This window comes from Camelina sativa, chromosome 20, assembly GCF_000633955.1.
Source record: "Camelina sativa cultivar DH55 chromosome 20, Cs, whole genome shotgun sequence".
In the NCBI taxonomy this organism is placed as follows: domain Eukaryota; kingdom Viridiplantae; phylum Streptophyta; class Magnoliopsida; order Brassicales; family Brassicaceae; genus Camelina; species Camelina sativa.
The window spans coordinates 27,406,666-27,428,436 of NC_025704.1; the positions used below are offsets into that span (position 1 = coordinate 27,406,666).

The 21,771-nt window shown below is 30.7% G+C and overlaps 2 protein-coding genes and 1 pseudogene across 2 annotated transcripts; all 3 read right to left on the reverse strand.

The window, feature by feature from the left end:
* Nucleotides 3,626-4,504, reverse strand: LOC104771828 (abscisic acid receptor PYL11-like). The gene has a single exon (XM_010496437.2). It carries the CDS (start codon nucleotides 4,448-4,450, stop codon nucleotides 3,962-3,964), a length of 489 nt encoding a protein of 162 aa, XP_010494739.1. The 5' UTR covers nucleotides 4,451-4,504; the 3' UTR covers nucleotides 3,626-3,961.
* Nucleotides 6,328-6,920, reverse strand: LOC104772871 (abscisic acid receptor PYL12). The gene has a single exon (XM_010497429.2). It carries the CDS (start codon nucleotides 6,894-6,896, stop codon nucleotides 6,411-6,413), a length of 486 nt encoding a protein of 161 aa, XP_010495731.1. The 5' UTR covers nucleotides 6,897-6,920; the 3' UTR covers nucleotides 6,328-6,410.
* LOC104772872 lies at nucleotides 8,872-9,448 on the reverse strand (annotated as a pseudogene).

Genomic DNA, 21,771 nt, shown 5'->3' on the forward strand with positions numbered 1-21,771 from the left:
CGACACCAAGATCCGGATCATCAACGATACCAGCTTGCTGGTTCACGACAGCCTGCTCATTGACAACAGGTTCAGGAATCATGTTTCCTTCTGCATCAAGCTTTTGGCCATGCTCATTGCGCAAGTGGCCCTCTTGATCCCTCAAAACACCAGCCTCATCACGCATCAGAATGATCGTATTAACCATCTTCAGAGATTTAGCTGCTTTTCTATTCTCACGCTCAAGTTTTCCCAACTCTTGGTTTGACAAATTCATAGTAGGACCAGATTTGTTGCTCCTTGTGTGAGGTCTAGGAGGCATGCACCTGAAACACGAAAGAGAAGAAAAACAAAAACGTGTAAGTAGAAAATAAAAAGAAAAATTTAGACGAAATTAAAAACTTAAATCTAATGGTAGAATCAGAGAGTCCCCGGCAACGGCGCCAAAATTTGATAAGCTCAAATTTACCCTCTAGAGCTACTCTCTCAAATTAAGAGGTCAATGCAGTACTTAGGGGTCGAATTCCACAAGGACTCAAGTCTACACAATAAATTATAGAGTTTTTCAATTATGCTAAACAAATTAAATTGAATTAAAATAAAAGCAATGCAAAATATTAAATAAAAGCTGTTGTAAATTCAGAAGATCAAAAAGCTAAGCCTAGGGAATTTCTCAGGAAATTATGAAATATTAAATCAAACAATAAATTAGGATTCAAACAATTAAGAACAGATCTAGAACTCTAAACACTTTTGTAAATTAAATCAGTTCTCACTGCAAATAATATCTAAATTTAAAACCAGAAAATCCAAATCTCTTTGTAAAATTCTAGGTAATAAATCAGCAATAAAATCAGGTTTAGATTGCTCACAAAATTATTAAATCAAATCTCTTTGCAAGAAATAATTTTGCTCATCAAAAGGTTTTATCAGGAAAATCAATTATATTCTCATATCAATTTATTTTCCTAGGGTATTAATTCTAGATGGCCAATCAAGGATTAATATGAAGAACAACCTAAGATGAAGATCTAGATAGATAAAGAATCCTAAATAAACAGATCTAATAATTCATAAAATCCCTGTGAAAAACCCTAAACCTAACAAGCAAATTACTCAGACATAATCAATGAAGAACAAGACATAATTCTGAATAATATGCAATTGAATTTAAAAGAGTAAGGAAGGAGTTCAAGAAATTCTTCTCTCAAAGCAGATCTCTCTCTCCAATAGCTCTCAAAAATCTCTCAGGGTTGCAGAAAAAATAAAACTTGGTAGAATAAAACTTAAGGGTTTTGAAAACCTAAAAACTATATATATATGTCCTAAAACACGTCAGGGACTAGTCTTGCAAATATGGAAAACTTCGGGCAATTTGTAAAACTTCCAAATTTGGCTCTTTTCTCGTTGGCAACAAGGGTGTCGATCGATGCTCTCTAGTGTCGATCGATGCCCTCTCTCATATTCGACTCCAAGCTGATTTCCTCCAGATTATTGCTCCAAAATGATCCAAACTGCTCCACTTTGCTCCTTTCATGCTAAAAACTTGTAAAGACTCAAAAACAATCTAGAAACAAATGAAAAGACACTAAAAGACTCCTTATATCATGGTTAAAAACCACAAAAACCATGATATATCAGTCTCAACATCCCTTTCTTTTTCCTTTTGAGATGCTTGATACAGATCGGTCGAATGTTTTGGAATACGACAGGTCTGATACCAATGTCCTTTCATGCCGCATTTGTAACAAGAACTTTCACCTTGTTTCTTTAAAACGCGACCAACATTATTGATTTGAAGATGCTTGTTGGTTTTTCTTGCATTAAAGTTATTAGGATAGAGACCCCTTCCTTTTCCTCTTCCACGACCTCCTCCACGGCCTCGTCCGCGTCCGCGTCCTCGTCCTCGTCCTTGCCAATTATTATAGCTGGATGTAGTAACATTCACTTCTGAAAGTAGAGCTGATCCAGTTGGACGAGTTTGATGATTTGTCAGTCATCACGAGCTCATTATTTTGTTCAACAACATGAAAAATTTGCATTAATTCAGAATATCTAGTATACCCTCTTTCTCGATATTGTTGATGCAGGAGTACATTTGAAGGATGAAAAATTTGGAATGTTTTCTCGATCATATCATAATCGGAAACTTCTTCTCCGTAGAGGGCCATCCTTGAAGTGATTCCAAACAAAGCGGAATTGTACTAACTTACACTTTTGTAATCCTGAAACCGCAGGTTTAGCCATTCATGTTTGGCTTTTGGTAAGATCACTTACTTTTGGTGATCAAACCTATCTTTGAGAGCGATCCAGAGATCTACGAGATTTTCTCTCGTGATGTATTCATTTTTTAAACCATCATGGAGATGGTGATGCAAAAACATCATGGTTCTTGCCTTTTTCTCTTCTAAACCCGTTTCTGACGGATCGAGGGTTTTGAGAAGCCCATTCCCTTTTGGATACATTTTAACATCTAATGTCCATGTCATATAATTTTTCTCAGAGATATCATGGGCGGCGAATTCAAGCTTTGCCAAGTTTGATATGATTACTATATAAATAATAAAACAATTTGTTTAGTATAAAATTTTATGAAACACTTTTGTAAAATCTTGTTTTAGTAATAAATATAAACTATTAAAAAAATTTATAAGCTATGTAATATATTCATAAATTAAAACAATCATTTTAGGAGGCATAGCCTTCCATATGATTAAAATATATAGATCTGAACATATGATCAAGGAAGCAGAGCCTACCATTATGATCAAGAATGTAGATCCAAATGATCAATAAGGCAGAGCCTACCATTATGATCAAAAAGTATGTAGTCTTTTACTTAATAAATAATACATATAGTAATATGCATATAAACTAATGAAATTTAAACAATTTTAACATAACTTAAATGTTACCTTAAACGGATTACGGATCGAGCGTTGATCGTGCTGATAACGTGTTGTGAACTATATTATAAGCTTGGAGGTAACAAGATGTTTATTATGAGAAGAATCAAAAGAGAAGAGATCTCGAGAGATGAGTGTATGTACTATGTAGTTTAGAGAGAAGCTAGAGAGAAGCTAGAGAGAAACTTAGAGAAAATAGTAAGACTTCTTACTACTCTTTCTCTTGTACATAATATTTATAATAGGAATAAACAAAGACAAGTATAGATAGGTTGGTGACAAGTGGTGAACAAGTGTTACATACAATACATGAAGGAAGACACTTGTTGTGATGAATTGCATGAGGAGAGACATTTGTGGTGATGTATACTCACACTAATTTTATAACAATATGGATCTAATCTTAAATGTAATCTCTAGCACAAGTAGAGGCATACCCACACAATATAGTACTATATAGTATATACAAAAGAGAACTCTTGTGGACCAAAAGAAGAAGAAAGAAAAAGCCAAATCGTTCTACATTTANTGCACGTTTTCACGAATTGTTTGTAGGCTTGAGGGTTATCAAACCGACGTAGTATTGACCAAACTACGGATAATGGAGCATCTATAGTTTGTACAAGTGTTGAACCGCACTTNAAACAAAAACCCTAAATCTGCGGAGGTGAAAAGGACAGGGTAAAACTAGTTAACTAGAGATACACTTCTCATAGATATCTATTGTGGAAGATCCGATCCATTGTCATTCATACGAAAGCTCCGAGCCCACCAAAGAATCTATTACCATACCAAAATTGCATACTAGCGTTATTATAGTATTTGTACCTTTTGTTTTCAAATCCCTTTAAGATATTACAAAAGTTTGCGTGCAACAGAATAAAAAATTGAATTAAAAGAACAAACGTAACATACTAGGTAAACTAACATATACTCGATACATAAATATAATAAACATATTAGACATATACGTACTTATTTCCCATCGAACATGACTATTGCTTGCTAGTTGCCAAATTAACTTGTTATCTTAAACCTGATTTTAATACTTAAATACTAACACTATATTCTAAAAATTACAACTTTAGATGAGCCGCCATCTTTTCCGAGAGCTTAGCCAATGACTTAAGATTAAACCCAACGATGGTATCAGCAAAAGACGTCGTTTCCTCATTACTATTTCCGTCCGGCACATCCACCACATAACTCTCCACCACCACCGTCTTCTCCTTTTCCTCTGCCGCCACAAAGGCCATCGTTTTGGACCGGTAATTAACCAACCGATGATCACCACCTATAATGCTAATCACCATCACATGAGACTCATCGTCAAGTTCGTCTAATCTTTCTTGGCTGAACCCAGCCGGAAGCCCGGAAACCAACGTCACTTCACGGACGGAGCCTTCTCCTCCATCGCCGGAGCTTAGATTGCACGTTTTTACGAATTGTTTGTAGGCTTGAGGGTTATCAAACCGACGTAGTATTGACCAAACTAAGGATAATGGAGCATCTATAGTTTGGACAAGTGTTGAACCGCACTTGTGATATTCTTGAGAAGGTCCCATTTGTGTTTTCTGGTTATGAAACGAAAGTGTACTTTTTTCGACCGTTGTCTTGTATGATAATATCTTCAGATCTTAATGAAACTTCCATTGTTGTTTGAGTATTTATATGAGAAATATCTAGAACAATGCCGACAAAAATAATATGAGCTGTCCTTTTTGGTGTTACCGGGAAATCTTGAAGTAATACCAAGTAAAGTTTTTTTTTTATTGATACGCATAAAATAAAATGTGAAAAAAGAAAATTCAGGTTAAGGATTTGGTCTAAGTACATTGTAATATGCACATAAAAACAAAAGTTTTACAAATAAAAAGACTAATTAAATATCAAACCGTGTAGGCTGTAGTGTGGCATATGATGACTACGTATTGATCTATATTTGCCCCTATATTATATTTATATAACAAGAAATTGTAAACATGATGAACCTTTGTTTTGTAACGTCATTGTAACGAAGAATGGATTGCGGTTAAATTTGGAGGGTTATGACATGGACTGTGATAGAACTAGTGGCTTGTAGTGGATCCACGTAGTCGATTTCTTTCATACGAACCACACTTGTTTATCACACATTTATATTGTTAATAAATAAATAGTTGACAAAAAGGATAAACAAAAATAAATAAATAAGAAATAGGCCAAAGGAACCTACAATTTTAAGATCCTTACCCAAAATAGCATCACGCTTTTGTCTTTTCTTAGGACGGTAACGATAATTGAACCGGAAACAGATAAGCTAAACCAAATTGTGTTTCGGGTTTCCTTTCAAACACCTAATATTTTGATATGGACCATTTTCTTTCTTTCTAATGTTGAACTTTTGATTAAGACTTGTTGAAAGAATCTCAGAATCGCAATCTCACATTTTCAAATTTCTCACGATTTTGAGTCAATAAATTAGAGTCTAAGGATTCAACTTGGAGCAGTTTGAAGATAGAAGAAGAAGAAGAAGAAGAACCAGTTCTGATTTTCTATATGACTATACACTCTGCTAGTGCTACGAACCCATATCTAAAACAAAATATTGTTTATGATGGAAAATAATACAATATATAACCAATTAGTTTGACTTAAAAAAACCTTATATAATCTTCTGCATGCATTTTTCATCCAAAAGATTTTCAAATTATTGTTTTTAATTACATAATGTGAGGCGCATCTAATAAATTATAGGTTAATAATTAACAATTCTACGTTTCTAACAACAAGTTTTGACCAAGTTGTCGGATAATTTAAGAACAAAAAATAGAGTTAGATACTTCGATAAATATATCCAAGTAGATTGTTTGCATATAAAATATGAAAGATTTAGAATAGCCCAACACATATTATTAAGAATCAGTAGTAATCGAATATGCTCAGTAGTATTTCATTTTCAGGTGCTAATCTTCTTGGCGTCGCACTTAGTCAAGCTGCTAAACTCAACTCAAGCATCCGACCATTTAGGCTGCAAATGGTTGCATAAAATTGAAAGAGTTAGAAATATTAAACTGAACAAAATTGGGTTGAACATTATCCAACCCATTCATCTCCAAAATAGTAGTTGAACAAGTTGAACAAATTTGCTGTAGGATTAGTTTATTTTTCAACTTTTTAAGTTGAATGGGTTGAATTGTTTTTTCCAACTTTTTCAACCTCTTCTATTCAAATGGTGAAACTTAGTTGAATAATTTTTTTCAACTTCTGTAATCTTTTCAACTGTGCAACCACTTACACCCTTAGTCAAGCCAGGACATTGTCGAAGATCGTCTTCATTCATTTCACTATTTGATAAATTCATTTTTTCTATTTATATTCAAAAATATAATTATTTCACAAGACATATAAACACATAGACTGATACTTGAACATACAATAAAATACATGGTTATAGAAATACCTACATTATTCCCCGTCTAGTAAGGCTAATTGCTATGTAAAACTTCATGAAATAAGAGTTTTGAATTCTTTAAAGTTCAAACTCTAAAAGTGAGCCATCATCTTCTCCGATAATTTAGCCAATGACCTAAGGTTACACCGAACGATAGTATCAGCAAACAACGTCGTTTCCTCCTCAGTGTTTCCATCCGGCACATCCACCACATAACTCTCCACCACCACCGTCTTGTCTTCCTCCTCCTTCGCCACAAACGCCATCGTTTTCGACTGATAATTAACCAAACGATGATCACCACCAATAATGCTTATCACCATCACATGAGACTCATCGTCAAGTTCATCTAGCCTTTCTAGGCTGAAACTTGCCGGTAGATCGGAAACCAGCGTGACTTCACGGACAGAGCCTTCTCCTCCATCGCCGGAACGTAATGCGCACGTTTTCACGAATATTTTATATGTTTTCGGGTTATCAAAACGACGTAGGACTGACCATACTAGAGGTAATGGAGCATTGATAGTTTGTACCAGTGTCGAACCGCATACATGCTGTTCTTGAGACGATGTTTTCATTATTGTTTGTTTGGTGTTCTACAATTTTCCTATTCTACGGACCGTTGTGGTTGTTGTCTTCATATATTTCTAAAGTGGCAAGTATTTTATATGAAAAATATCTTTAGAACAAGGCCGACTGAAATAAATATTAAATTTATGACTTCACATTAATACCAAAAAAAAAAAAAACTATGAAAACCTTTGAATAAGAAAATTTAGTTATATAAACTAACTATATGACATTTAACATTCGAGTAAAATACTTGGTTTACGTACATTGTGTAATACACATGCACATAAAACAAAGTACTATTTTTTTCTTTAACAAAAACAGCGTATGACATTGACAGCAAGTGTATGTTTATATGACAAGCAATTGTAATAGTTGTATCCAAAAATTTTAAGGAACAATTTGCTCTGTTATAACGTCATTGTAATGAAGAATTTATTGCGGTTAAGTTTGGAAGGTTATGACATGGAATGTGGTAAAGTAAAGTAGTGGCAAATAATTGTTCCACGTTGGTTCACACGAATCACATTTATTAATCACACATTTATATTTGTAGTATAAGAAACCATAAACATATAGTTTGACAGATGTTAAAAAGGAAGAAAAAAAAGTTGACAGATGTTTGTGTTGTGTCGTAATTTTGTTCTGCTTTCGGTTTTATTTTACTTATTGTTTTTTATAATTTTATTAAAAAATATGCGAAAATGATAGATATTAATTATTGATTACAGAGAAAAAAAATTGACGAGAAAAAAAACAAAAAAAAACATAGGCGTAGTCTAAAACGGTAAGTTTAGAAACAGGCCAAATGAGCTAAAAGTTATAGATCCATATATGCCAAACTTTATAGTATCACTCTTTACCTTGAGGATAGCCGATAATGAACCGGAACCGATATAAAACCTTAACCAGAATGTAATTCCGGTTATTATAGTTTTTTTCTAACACCTAAGGTTTGCAAACAACCAATTATTTTTGTTGTCCACTCCAAATTTAAATTTTATTTTGAAGTCATCGAGACTGAAACTTAGATATAGACTGACAAGAGAACCTAAAACTCAATCACAATCCCACATTCTCAAATATCTGATGATTTTGAGTTTTGAATCGAAAAAATAAAACAAAAACATTATCCAAAAACTGAACAAGGATCCGTTTATGAGTTCACTTAATAGCGATCAGAACAAGAAATTAATTTGGTTTCGAGAAGACTTTTCCAAATATGAATTTTTATTACCGGTTTAGCTTATTTTATTAGCGGTTGCGATCTACAGATTATATATGGGATAGAAGAGCTCGGCCCATATATATTTGGCCTTACATCAATAGTTCATTACATATATAGTAAGTATAGAACTAGACTCAAAATTAAATTATTTTGATCGAGTTGGAGGAGGTGTCCAAAAAATTGGAGGATGTGTCCCAGTTCTGATCGAGTTCATCTTCCCTCTCTTTTAGTCCTCTTAATACTCTCTATATATCTTCAAAAACAAAACACAAAATATTACAAAAACATTAGAACTGATAACTAACGCATACTATTCGCAGAAACATGACCAAACTCTTCTACTAAAGTTTTCAAAATCCTATCTAGGATTGATAGTTTTCAGACGTTACGTATATCATTTAAGAATTCTTACTATTACATAACGAATGCTCATTAACTAATCAAGCCATCTTTAAATATCACTGATAATTTAATTAAGTATAGACGTATAGTTATCGATTTTTCGTTTTAATTAAAATGACAACAGAGGAAAAGCAAGTATTATCACATTAATCACCATTAGGGGTTTTATAAACAACTGGACTGAGTAAATTTCTTAATTTTTGTTTTCATTATAGAATTGAAGTCTAATGATTGAGTGAAATCTAATAATGTGAATCAAAGAAGGAGAAATTATAATAAAAAATTGATCACCTTATATTGAAAATCTATATGATTTAAAAAAATAAATAAAAATCTATATGATTTCAAGTAGACTAATTACGACTATGATTGTGACCCGAAGAGTTTGATATATCTTTCTTTCGTACAACGTCGTTTTTGGTCTTCAGTCTCTTTTTCTTACTATATGGGATTCCACACGAGCCTTAGCTTGAAACTGTCTCACTTCCCTCATATGAATTTCCAAACCGGTTATTATCGGATGATCTACCACCGTGTTCTTCATAAGCAGCTCTCAACTGACCGACCAAAGAATCTAAGCTTCCCCAAGCTTGCTTGAGAGGACATGTGCAAGGCGACGGTGGATCAGGTTGTCCAAAAAAGACACAAACTTGGTTATGGGCTTTAGTTTTCCCAAATTGGTCTAAATATTTGAGGAAGCTTAGGATATGTGTGTGGTCGAATTGAGAGATTGTCACGGGTGGATTTAGGGTTTTAAGGTATTGTAAGAATGTATTCCAGTCACGACGTTTCTGTGATTCGTAGCGGCTAAGTTGTGGTGGAAGCGGTTGAGGTGTGTGGTGGTGACTGAAGTTAGAAAAGGAAGAAGGTTGATCTGGTGGATTGTGAGAGGACATGGTGTTAGAGTAAGGAAAATGTAATCAGTTTGGAGTAAAGTTACAATGAAGGAAGAGAACGAGAAATCTTGGAAAAAAACTATCGAGGGAATATTGCAATGAACAATAATTCGAAATATATGGATATATAATTTCTAAAATGAAGATTTTACTTATTTATTTATTTATTTTTTATTTGAAAACGTCTTAAAATTTTAATTAGTTAATTGACAAATGTCGTAATCTAATTAATCATAATTTTTTGCGTGTTAGATTCTATATTGAAACATCAAACTTTACCGTGAAATCTAATCAAAATTAATGTGTTAGGTTGGAATGCATCCAGCTTTATCGTGTCAAAATCTAATCGTAAAAATTAATATGCATTGTAATATAGTTAATTAAAAAAAATTACGCATAGGAATCTGATGAAACGTGTCTAGTTTTATAAAATAGGATCTATATGTGAGTATATTTAACAAGTACAGTAAAAATTCTATTAATAATATAATGGAACTATATATAGGTGCATAAATGTTGGTTTGTCAAATCAATACTGATAATATATACATCACTACATAAGGACCCGTCCGATGTGCGAGTTTAAAGTTTTGTAAATAAAATAAAATTTAATAAAAAAATATTAAAATTTATTGTATATTATTTAGAAACTTTTTTTTGCTATAATACACTGATTTATATCTATATACAAATCTTTTATGCATCTTATCATTAAAAGTGTATTTTTTACACCTAGGTATATTGTATGTTACAAATATATTATTTACCACGTAGAAAATGGCTACATGAACAAATTAAGTCAACTATTATATGTCTCTTTACTTTCACTTTTGCATAGTTTCTTTACTCATTAAAATTGTTGACTCAAAAAAAAATTGGAATAAAAAATAAATTACATCACAATAGTGTATGACTAACCATAGAGAAAACCTCAGTTCTGTCCTCCTTCTTTATGGAGAGAACCTTGCGTCCAACCTCCTCCACCATAGAGAGAACCTTTGCTCTGCCTTCCTCCTTTGGGGAGATAACCTTGCGTCCAACCTCCTCCACCAAAGAGAGAATCTCGGCTCTGCCCTCTTCCTGTGTGGAGAGAACAGGTTCACGTCTTTTAGCCATCTCTAAGTGGCTTGCTCCAACAACCAATGAAACTAAAGACTCTTTTCCAACGTCACAAAATCTTTTGATAGTAACTAATGTTAAATTTCCCAATGTATTCATGGAAGTTTCTTTGACAAACCATGATGTAGCCTCTGTCTTCAAGCTCCTATAGATCTGTCAACAACAATTTATGTATTTCTAATCTATCTATATTTGTTGTAGGTTTGTGTTTGATTAGCCTATTTTATCCAACCATTAGGTTGATGACATTCTCCTCTTTATCTTCTTTTGAGATTGAACGAATGGTAACAATTATGTTTTCACAGCAAAAAGGTCTATGACCAACCAATCAAGGTTGGGAAATTAGAAAAAAAATTAATTTGACATAATTAATGAAATAATAAAAATTATAAGCACGTAATATATGAATTTCAAATAATTCAAAGATGAAAATATAAATTAAATAAAACAATCTAAAACTACTACAATAAATTTTAAAATATAGTATCAGAAAAATAAGATGCATATACTAATCTTCCATTTTTCTTTTGGTTAACATTTAATCTTACCTATTCCAAACTGAAAAAGTAGAAAGTAGGAGTATATTTTGGTTTAAAAAAATAAGGAAATTTGTCTTCCCATTAAAAAAGTTTGACCAATAGAACAAAGTTGAAAGAAATATTTATGAATAATTATTATGTTAGATGAATAATATGAGACGTTCTATGTTTATATAGAAGTGAGTATTTACATTTTTTAAAATTATTAATTTTCTGTATATTTTCCTTATTCCCTTTTCTATTTTATGAGAAAATTTATTCCAATGAGCTCATTGTTTTTTTATAAATATTTCTTGCTTCCCACTTTCTTGTAAGACGTACTATCGTTCGACGATAAGAACGCTTTCTGTTTAGTTGATCTAGTGTTATATAATCTCTGTTGTTATCTTGCATTTGTGTATTCATATTTTTTTTATGCTACATGTCCTGCAAATTAATAGAAATAATAATAACACCTTGAGAAATTTGTTAATCCCAAAAACCTTAGTTATTATGCATAAGAAACTTTGTTAACACTTCAAAGTCAAAGATTGCATAGTATGCATTATGAAATTGAGAAAAGAAATAAAATTCAAAGAAACGACGACGAAAACACGTGGTAATATCTAGAAAACTTTTTATATAGTTGCTTCGATTAGACAACAAACAAATTGCCTCCGAGACTTGTTCAAGAACAATGATGTGTCAAACAAAATGTTAATAAAAAACAAAGAATAAAATTTTCCCAAAAAAAAAAAAACCTAGTCAAAATTATTTTGTTTGGTGAAAATTATGCCATCATCTCTTTGCTTATATAGAGGTGTGTATTTACAATCCTTTTCCTTTTAGGATTAACAATTTTTTTTTTTAATATAATAAGATTACAATTATCTTATGCATCGTTTTACCAAGCTTGAAAACTGTGATTTCAGATCGTTAAAATTGACACGTGTCACGATCTGATGAGTTACTAACTTTAATATGTGATTTATGATCGTTAAAATTGACATGTGTCATGATCTGATGAGTTACTAACTTTAATATGTGATTTATGATCGTTAAAATTGACACGTGTCACGATCTGATGAGTTACTAACTTGGATATTTAATTGTTAAAACTGACACATGTCATGATTTGGTGAGTTTTTAACTTTGATCTCTGATTGTAAAATATAACACGTGTCACGATCTGGTGAGTTACTAACTTTGAGAACCGAACTTTATATAATAAGATATATATAGTGGGAGATTCAAAGAGAGAAACATGGTATGAATATTATGAACTTATGATGTTTGAAATTATCGTTTTATAATCGTTAGGGAGTTTAATTTTGAAAATAGAACAATATTTAAATCAGTTTTTTAAATATAACTTTGACAAAGAAAAAACAACTTAATTAATGGGTCAATTTGCTGAATAACCATATTCACAAATTTAATAAAGAATATAACATATTAATTAAAAAAATTAGAAGAATAGGATGAGAGGTAGATAGAATTACCGTTTTGGTGTTCTGGTTACTTGGTAGGTGGTGGCTGGTGGTAGCCGGCGGCCGGTGATAGCCGGAGTTCTTGGAGGTCGGAGGTGACCGGATTTAGTCGGAGTTCGGATGTCACCAGAGTTCGCTGGAGTTCGCCGGAGTTCGCTGGAGGTCGGAGATGACCAGAGTTTGCCGGAGGTTGTAGATGGCCGGAGTTCGCCGGTGGTCTGAGGTGGCCGGAATTTGTCGGAGGTTGGAGGTGATCGGCGGTTACTGGAGGTGGAGGTGGCCAACGGTCACGGAGGTCGGAGGTGGCCGACGGTCACCGGAGGTGACGGCCGATGGTTGGCGGTGGTGATTGGTAGAGGAAAACTAAACTTTAGAGGATAATACAATGTGAATCCTAGAGGTGATGGTGGCAATGGGCAAAAGTGGTGGTGGTGGCAAAGAAGTAAAGGTTGAGGTTGTGGCAAAGTTAAAATAATATATATTATAGTTTATATATTGTATATCATCTTTTAATGGTTAGAGTAGTTAGTTTTTGAAGTAGCTTCTTTTTTTGTATTTTGTAGTTGTAATCAGAAAACTGATGCGTTAGTAAAGCTTACCCTTAACTCCGTTGTACCGGAACTGGTTTAAACCAAATGAATCAAGTGAAAAGTAGTTAGTTTTTGAATGGAATCCCGTTTTCGAATTATAATTTTTTTTGTTGGTTATACAATAACAATGCAATTCCTCTTAATTAATTACTGTACTACTTTCTAGTTTTTGAAATATAGAGATACATGTACAATTTACAATCATGCCTGATTATAGAAATGAACGTCTCATTCTTTACTTTTCTTGGGGTTATCAATCAAACTTGTGATGATAAAACCTAAATGTTTTTAAGCTCCCAAACGATATTCAATTTTAGTAATACTAAATAAATAGTATGGCTGAAAAAAAAAAAACTAGTATGGCTAATTTTATATTGAAACAGTTTCCAAAAATGCCAAGGACCAAATAAATGTATATGACTAGTTTTTTTCTTCTTTTTTCTAATAATTATTTATACGATAAATCTTTTTTTTTTTTCGTTATAGTCATATCGTCGCCATATCATAGAAGCAAAGACAATTAACTCGACGAAGTAGGCGCCTCAGAAATAATCAAAGGTACATCATTCGTAAAGTCTATATAAAGAAACATATATTATTCTTGTTTCTCAATATGAATGATTATTTAAGCATATAGTAGTCTAAACTCTAAAGTGAACGACGCACAATGTGACTTACGAATTTCTATTGGCCGCTCCAAAAACAAAAACAGAGAAAATAATTTTATTATATAAAGTTGGATTTTGAAAGTTAGCCATTAGCAAGATTTTGACATGTGTCAAGTTATTAATTTCAGATTTTAACATATATAAAAGTTAATATTTAATAAAAGAAATTTGATCACAACAAAAATAAAAAGATAATTATCAAAAATAACAGAATTTATTAAAAAATACAAAAAATTTAAATAATTATATGGAGATTATATATATATTCATAAATTTCAAAATTATAATATTATTTACTTATTTTTAATTTTAAGTTATTAATTCTACAAAAAATAGAAAAAAGGATTAAGAAAAATATACAGTTAATTATTAATTTCTAAATTTTGTAAAAACTCACTTCTATATAAACATAGATCGTCTCATATTTAAATAATTTATTCAAAAACACTGCTTTCAATTTTGTTTAATTGGAAAAACTTTTAAACGGGAAGGTAAATTTTTCTTATTTTTTTTAAACCAAAATTTTCTCCTACTTTCTCCATTTTTCAGTTGTGAATATGTAAGATTAATATATTCACCCAAAAAAAGTTTAATATATGCGTCTTCTTTTCCTAATAATGTATTTTAAAATTTATTGTAGTATTTTTAGATTGTTTTATTTAATTTATATTTTCATCTCTGAATTATTTGGGATTCATATATTACCGTGGTTATAATTTTCTATTGTTTCTTTAATTATGTCAAATTAATTTTCTTCTAATTTCTGAACCTTGATTGGTTGGTCGTAAATCCTTTTTTTTTGTTTGCAAACATAATTGGTACCATTATTTATTCAATCCCAGGAAGATAACAAGTAGAAGCTCATCAACCTAATGGATAGATAAAATAGGCTAATCAAACACAAGCTTATAACAAATATAGATAAAGAGATTAGAAAAACATAGATAGTTGTTGATAGATCCATAGGAGCACATATTTCACCAGCTTATAACAAATAGACAGTGACACCCTGGTTTGCGGAAATGTTTAAAAGAATTAATTTGGGCCACATATTTCACCAAAATGCACTTATTTTTCCGGTCAAGGGTCCTGAGAGAACTTCATGATGGGTGACTTCTTGGAAGTAATTGTCGGAACTGTGCGAGTGAGGACAAAACACAGGAAAATATCATTTGTTGATTTGTAGGGTCGATAAACAAGTTTTTAAAGCCTCCCAGACGTAACAAAATGGCCATCGAATATGGATGGGTCCATGAGACAGGAATATATGTAGGGCCCACTTAGGAAGGTCGGTCCATGGACTGAGAGTGGACATAGGCTCATTAAGCAAGGTGGCAGTTGAGGCGTTACAGAGACAAATGCTACATCATGGTGTCTCAAAGACACTTCCACGAATATATTGGAAAATTTAACATTAGTTACTATCAAAAGATTTTGTGACGTTAGAAAAAGATTTTTACTTTCATTGGTTGTCGGAGCAAGCCATTTTGAGATAGCAAAAAGACGTGAACATGTTCTCTCTACACAGGAGGAGGACAGAGCCGAGGTTCTCTCTATGGTGGAGAAGATTGGATACAAGGTTATCTCCCCGAGAGAGAAGGTGGAGGAGGTTGGACGCAAGGTTATCTCCTCAAGGGAGGAAGGCGGAGCCAAGGTTCTCTCCATGGTGGAGGAGGTTGGACGCAAGGTTCTTTCCATAAGAGATGAGGGTGGAGCCGAAGTTTTCTCCATGGTGGTCATACATTATTGTGATGATATATCATTGATTAGTATATTATGTAATATATTTTTTATTCAAAATGTTTTTTAAGCCAATAATTTTAATAATTAAAAGACTATACAGAAGTAAAAGTAAAATAGTTGTCTTAATGTATTCATATGGATATTTTCTAAGAGGTGATAAAAAATATATTTGTAATATAAAATATATTTAGATGTAAAAGAATACACTTTTAATAGTAACATACATAAAATATTTGTAAATAGGTATAAACCAGTGTATTATAACAAAAATAAAATTTATAAATAACGTACAATCAAATTTGAATATATTTTTGTTAAATTTATTTAATTTATAAAACTTTTAATCCGTATATCGGACGGTCCTGTCTAGTAAAATAAAATATATGTAAAGGTCCGGCATCTTATAAGGGCATCGAACCATAGTCACGTACGCTTGACAAGTCTGATTGCGTGATCGGAAAATCAGAATCCGATGAATAGAACCCCTTGAACAAGATACGTAAACAAAGATCATAAGTGGGGGCAATATCTATTATCTCTACATGCTTTTAGGCTGCATCCACTATATATCAACAGTTCAAAAGATAGAAATAGTCCACTCACGGACATGGGTCCATATGTTTCACCTGGGATCCCTTATTATGCACCCGTTTCTATTTTAAAACTTCAATATATGAATAGGTGAATCGTATTCTTGTTTTTATACTATCCTCTCCATTATAAATTTGTGGAAACGACTTTAACTATTGACTGATAAAAAGAGGTTATAATTAGTTATATATACTTATACTTCTGTTACAAAATCTAATATATTAAAGGAGAAGTCGAGAGAGCTCACAGCCAATCTCACAAAAATTGACCTCTTTTGCCCTTAATGAAAAATACCCTTAAAAATATTTCGGAGAAGCTTTTACTCTCTATTTAGGTTGCTGAAACGCACCATCCTCAGACTCAAGATTACTAATTTGCCATTAATGAGATTCAAAACTGGACCTTTTTACCCTTTTTTAAGTCTTAATTTAAAAAAAAAAAAAAAAAAACGAAAATTAAAAAAAAAAAACGAATTTTGTTTTACAAAATCGGAAATCTAATATATTTACACAATATCTCTTTAAAAAAAATGGAAGATAAATATTAGAATATATTACAAATATTTGTTTAAAGAAAATTTCTATTTTTTTAAAATATTAAAATAGTAAAGATAATTATGACGATTTTCCTTCTAAGCTATATATATATAGAGGCTCAGCCAAAACAGTAGAAGTCGGATTCATTAAGCTAAACATATATTTTGAGATTATAATGTTTCTTTTGTATTATTTTGGTTCTAATGAATCAACTTTACTATTATGTGAAAAATTTCTATTTTTTTTAAATATTAAAATAGTAAAGATAATTATGATGATTTTCCTTCTAAGCTATATATATATAGAGGCTCAGCCAAAACAGTAGAAGTCGGATTCATTAAGCTAAACATATATTTTGAGATTATAATGTTTCTTTTGTATTATTTTGGTTCTAATGAATCAACTTTACTATTATGTGATTTTGATTTTTTTTTTTCATGTTGATGTACTATCCATATGCTTTGGTGCTTTGCATGATTAATTTTATGCTGCTATAATTTTTAATTATTATGTTGAATCATATCAAAAGTTTTACTCATTTTGTACTGTTTGGCTGTGTTTTAGGTGTACCTGCCATGGACCATGAATATTTTTTTATATATCAAAAACAAGATTGGACGAACAAGTTGATGAAGCAAGCAAAAAATTAAATCGGTAAAGTATTTTTATTAATTGTATTTATTTATTTTTTTATAGTGGTGATTGTTATTCAATTTTATTCTCTTGGTTAAACATGATCATATTTTTATTCCATGATTTTTTTTTATTCTACAAGCAAATGAGCAAAGACAACTTTTGAAAATTTTATATGATTCATCGGATACTAATTTTCTGCTTTTTTTTTTTTTTTGTAGTGGTTGTTTGGAAAGCAAGATCAAGCAATCATAGACTTTGTCTATGGATTCTCCATCTTTAAAAATTATAGGTTGTATTATTTTCTATATTTTGTTTTGTAGTTTAGTAATTTGAAATAAAATTTTATATGTAACCTAATACATATTTTTTTGTTTCAGTTGAATTCATGGATGATCATTGATCATAATTGTGGATCTACACAACTGAATATAATGAAATTCAGGTATTAATTTGTGCTAATCTGAATTTTCATTTTTTAAAAATAATATTGTTGCTAATGTTGTTTTTGTAATAATTATAGTTGCAGAAAAATTATGGTGGATTCTGTTCATAACAAATTTATGGTAATTTTTTAAAAACTTGGATTTCTTTCTATTTACAAATAGATTTAAATTATAATTATTTTTATATGTAACCTATTACATAATTTTTTTTTGGTTCATCATAATTGTGGATCTACAAAATTGAATATAATGAAATTGAGGTATTAAATTTTGCTAACCAAATCTTTAATTTTTTTAAAATAATATTGTTGCTAATATTTTTTGCAATGATTATAGTTGCACAAAAATTATGGTGGATTCTATTCATAAAACAATTATGGTAATTTTTTAAAAACTTTGATTTCTTTCTATTTACAAATAAATTAAATATTTTTTATGATTAATATTTAAATAAATATTTGTGACTAATATTTCTTCATAAATATTTGTGACTAATATTCCTTCTTCTTCTTAAATTGATAGTAAGAAGAAGGAAGAAATATTAATTGGATTCAGGACTTTATATCTCAGAGATTTTTCAAGAAGGAAAGAGATAAAGGAAGATTAGGAAGAGTTTTTTTTAAGAATTTACAATTATTGTTTATTTGAAATTGCTTTGGATGTATAAATAATATATAATAAATAGTAAATTTCCCATTTGTTTAATAAAAAATCAGAAATCTAAATTTTATGTCTCATTTAAAATTTTAAGGTAATAGAAAATAAATACTAGAATATATTACAAATATTTCTTTGAGAATATCCCTGTTTTTAAAATTAGTAAATTTCTACAGACCTTTTGTTTCACTTTTAAAATTATTTTTCTTTTAAAAACGAAAATTAGAAAAAGAAAAAAAACAGAAATCAAATATTCATATCCAATTTAATTTTTTTTTAAATGGAAAAATAAATATTTAAATCTTTTGTAAATATTTGTTTCAAGAAAATTTATATTTTCTAAAATGTTAAATTTCTATAGATAATTATGACGGTTTGATTTGGATAGAAGAAATTGAAAATCTTGAGAGGATATACTACAAATATCCATTTAATTTGATGATATGACACAATCTTTTGTGATCTCGACAAAATCTCATAGGGTTGATGTAAATCTATGGAAACCCCATGTTGTTCCGGCTAGATACTCTATCACCAAAAGGAGGAACACAGATTCTAAATAAGACAAAAGGTCCTGACAATTAAAATTTATATATATTGAAAATAGAAATGAGTAATTTTAACAATTTATTTTTCTTTCACTTTAAAAAATAAACTGTTTAAAAAAACGAATTATTATTTTTTAAAAGAAAATTAGAAAATCTCAAAAATAAAATAATCGAATCCATTTTAAATTATTAAAAATGGAAAATAAATACTATTTTTGAAGATTAAATTATAGCTTCTCTTTTAGTTAATTCTTTTCCATTTACATTTTTGTTGGAATCCTTTTTAGCCTTATAATTAATTTATTTTTTAGTTTGTTAAATTAGTTGAACTATTATTTAAAAATATATTTGCCCACAGAAATTTATAAAAGAATTGAATTAGTGATATATTTGACCACAAAAAGTTTGGACAATAATTCTTTTTAAAAAAAGTTTTTTCCCGCACAAGTCAAATTGTTATTTGGTTAATTGAATGTAATTTATTTTCGCAAAACAAAAATATAAATAAGTGTTTAACTTTACTATTGTAGGTCTAATGTTGACACTTGCTCAGATTGAAAATATATGTTTAACTAAAATAGAATTGATGTTGCGAACGAATGAAACGTCTCTTACGGCATTTGAGAAAATGCCTAAACCAGATAATAGTATGATGAACACAGGTGTAAATAGGCTTATCGCAGATGAGAGAGTATATAAGCCTCATAAACAACAGGAATTGTACAATTAGTTGTTATCTATGCTAACTGAGGAGCAAAAACGTGTTTATGAAGAAATCATTCACTCTGTGAATCACGATAAATATGATATGTTTTCTGTTCATGGATTTGGTGGTACTGAAAAACTTTCTTGTGGACTATTCTTGGTGCTGATATAAGGTCTAAAGGTAATATTGTTCTGAATGTTGCTTCAAGTGGTATAGCTGTTTTGCTTTTGGAAGGTGGTAGAACGGCTCATTCAAGATTTGGTATTCCAATCAATCTTAATGAATATTCTGTGTGTACTATCGTTGCCGAATCGGATCTTGCTGACTTAATTAGAGAAGCAAAGCTCATAATATGGATATTGAAGTAATAATTTTAAGAAATACTAATATTAAATATATATCTAAAATTCCATCTTTATTTTTTTATTTACAGGTGAGGAGAGACGATATCTTAGGTCTGATAGTATTGAAACGTCAAATACAAGTGCTCATGATAATATGATCTACACTCAGGAATTTCTAAACAGTATTCAAGTTTCTGGATTGCCAAGTCATGTTTTAACGTTGAAAATAGGAGCACCTTCATGTTGCTAAGGAATATAGATCCTAAGGGAGGTTTGTGTAACGGTACAAGGTTAATTATTACTTAGATGGCCAATCATGTAATCGAAGCAAGAATCGTGACAGGAAAAAAAGTTGGTGATAGAGTACTTATCCCTAGGATGTATATTAGTCCACCTGATGCAAAGTTTCCCTTACGTATGAGGCGGCAACAATTTCATGTTACTGTGGTGTTTGCAATTATTATAAACAAAAGTCAAGGTCAGACACTAGAACATGTTGGATTGTTTTTACCGAAACCTGTTTTCACACATGAAGAGCTTTATGTTGCCTTCTCTCGAGTCACAACCAGAAAAGAATTCAAGGTGTTAATTACAGATAAAGATGGAAAATGCCAGAATAAAACTTTTAATGTTGTTTTCAAAGAGGTATTTTGAGACTGTATAATGATGGTTTGTAGTTGGATAATTGTTTTGGATATTTAGACTTGAATTATATTTCTTCTCTTAAATATAGTGATTTTTAATATCTTTAACATTATCTCTATTTTATAGTCAGATATAGACTTTCACATTGGAGAAAACCATTTTCTAATTTAGACTTATTCTATACTATAAAATAATNATTTACAGGTGAGGAGAGACGATATCTTAGGTCTGATAGTATTGAAACGTCAAATACAAGTGCTCATGATAATATGATCTACACTCAGGAATTTCTAAACAGTATACAAGTTTCTGGATTGCCAAGTCATGTTTTAACGTTGAAAATAGGAGCACCTTCATGTTGCTAAGGAATATAGATCCTAAGGGAGGTTTGTGTAACGGTACAAGGTTAATTATTACTTAGATGGCCAATCATGTAATCGAAGCAAGAATCGTGACAGGAAAAAAAGTTGGTGATAGAGTACTTATCCCTAGGATGTATATTAGTCCACCTGATGCAAAGTTTCCCTTACGTATGAGGCGGCAACAATTTCATGTTACTGTGGTGTTTGCAATTATTATAAACAAAAGTCAAGGTCAGACACTAGAACATGTTGGATTGTTTTTACCGAAACCTGTTTTCACACATGAAGAGCTTTATGTTGCCTTCTCTCGAGTCACAACCAGAAAAGAATTCAAGGTGTTAATTACAGATAAAGATGGAAAATGCCAGAATAAAACTTTTAATGTTGTTTTCAAAGAGGTATTTTGAGACTGTATAATGATGGTTTGTAGTTGGATAATTGTTTTGGATATTTAGACTTGAATTATATTTCTTCTCTTAAATATAGTGATTTTTAATATCTTTAACATTATCTCTATTTTATAGTCAGATATAGACTTTCACATTGGAGAAAACCATTTTCTAATTTAGACTTATTCTATACTATAAAATAATAGATAAATACACTGTAGATGGTATAAGAACATATTATTTAAAATTTTCACATGATTATATTTTATTTGGTTTCAACAATGTTGTTTGAAAACATATAATTGTTAGCTGTATCATAAAGTGTATATATAATTTTACATCATATCTATTAACTACAAACTTTACCTTTAA

Bases quoted from the DNA above. Each gene is read 5' to 3' on its own strand.
- LOC104772871 (XM_010497429.2), bottom strand. From the start codon at position 6,896: ATGAAAACATCGTCTCAAGAACAGCATGTATGCGGTTCGACACTGGTA.
- LOC104771828 (XM_010496437.2), bottom strand. From the start codon at position 4,450: ATGGGACCTTCTCAAGAATATCACAAGTGCGGTTCAACACTTGTCCAA.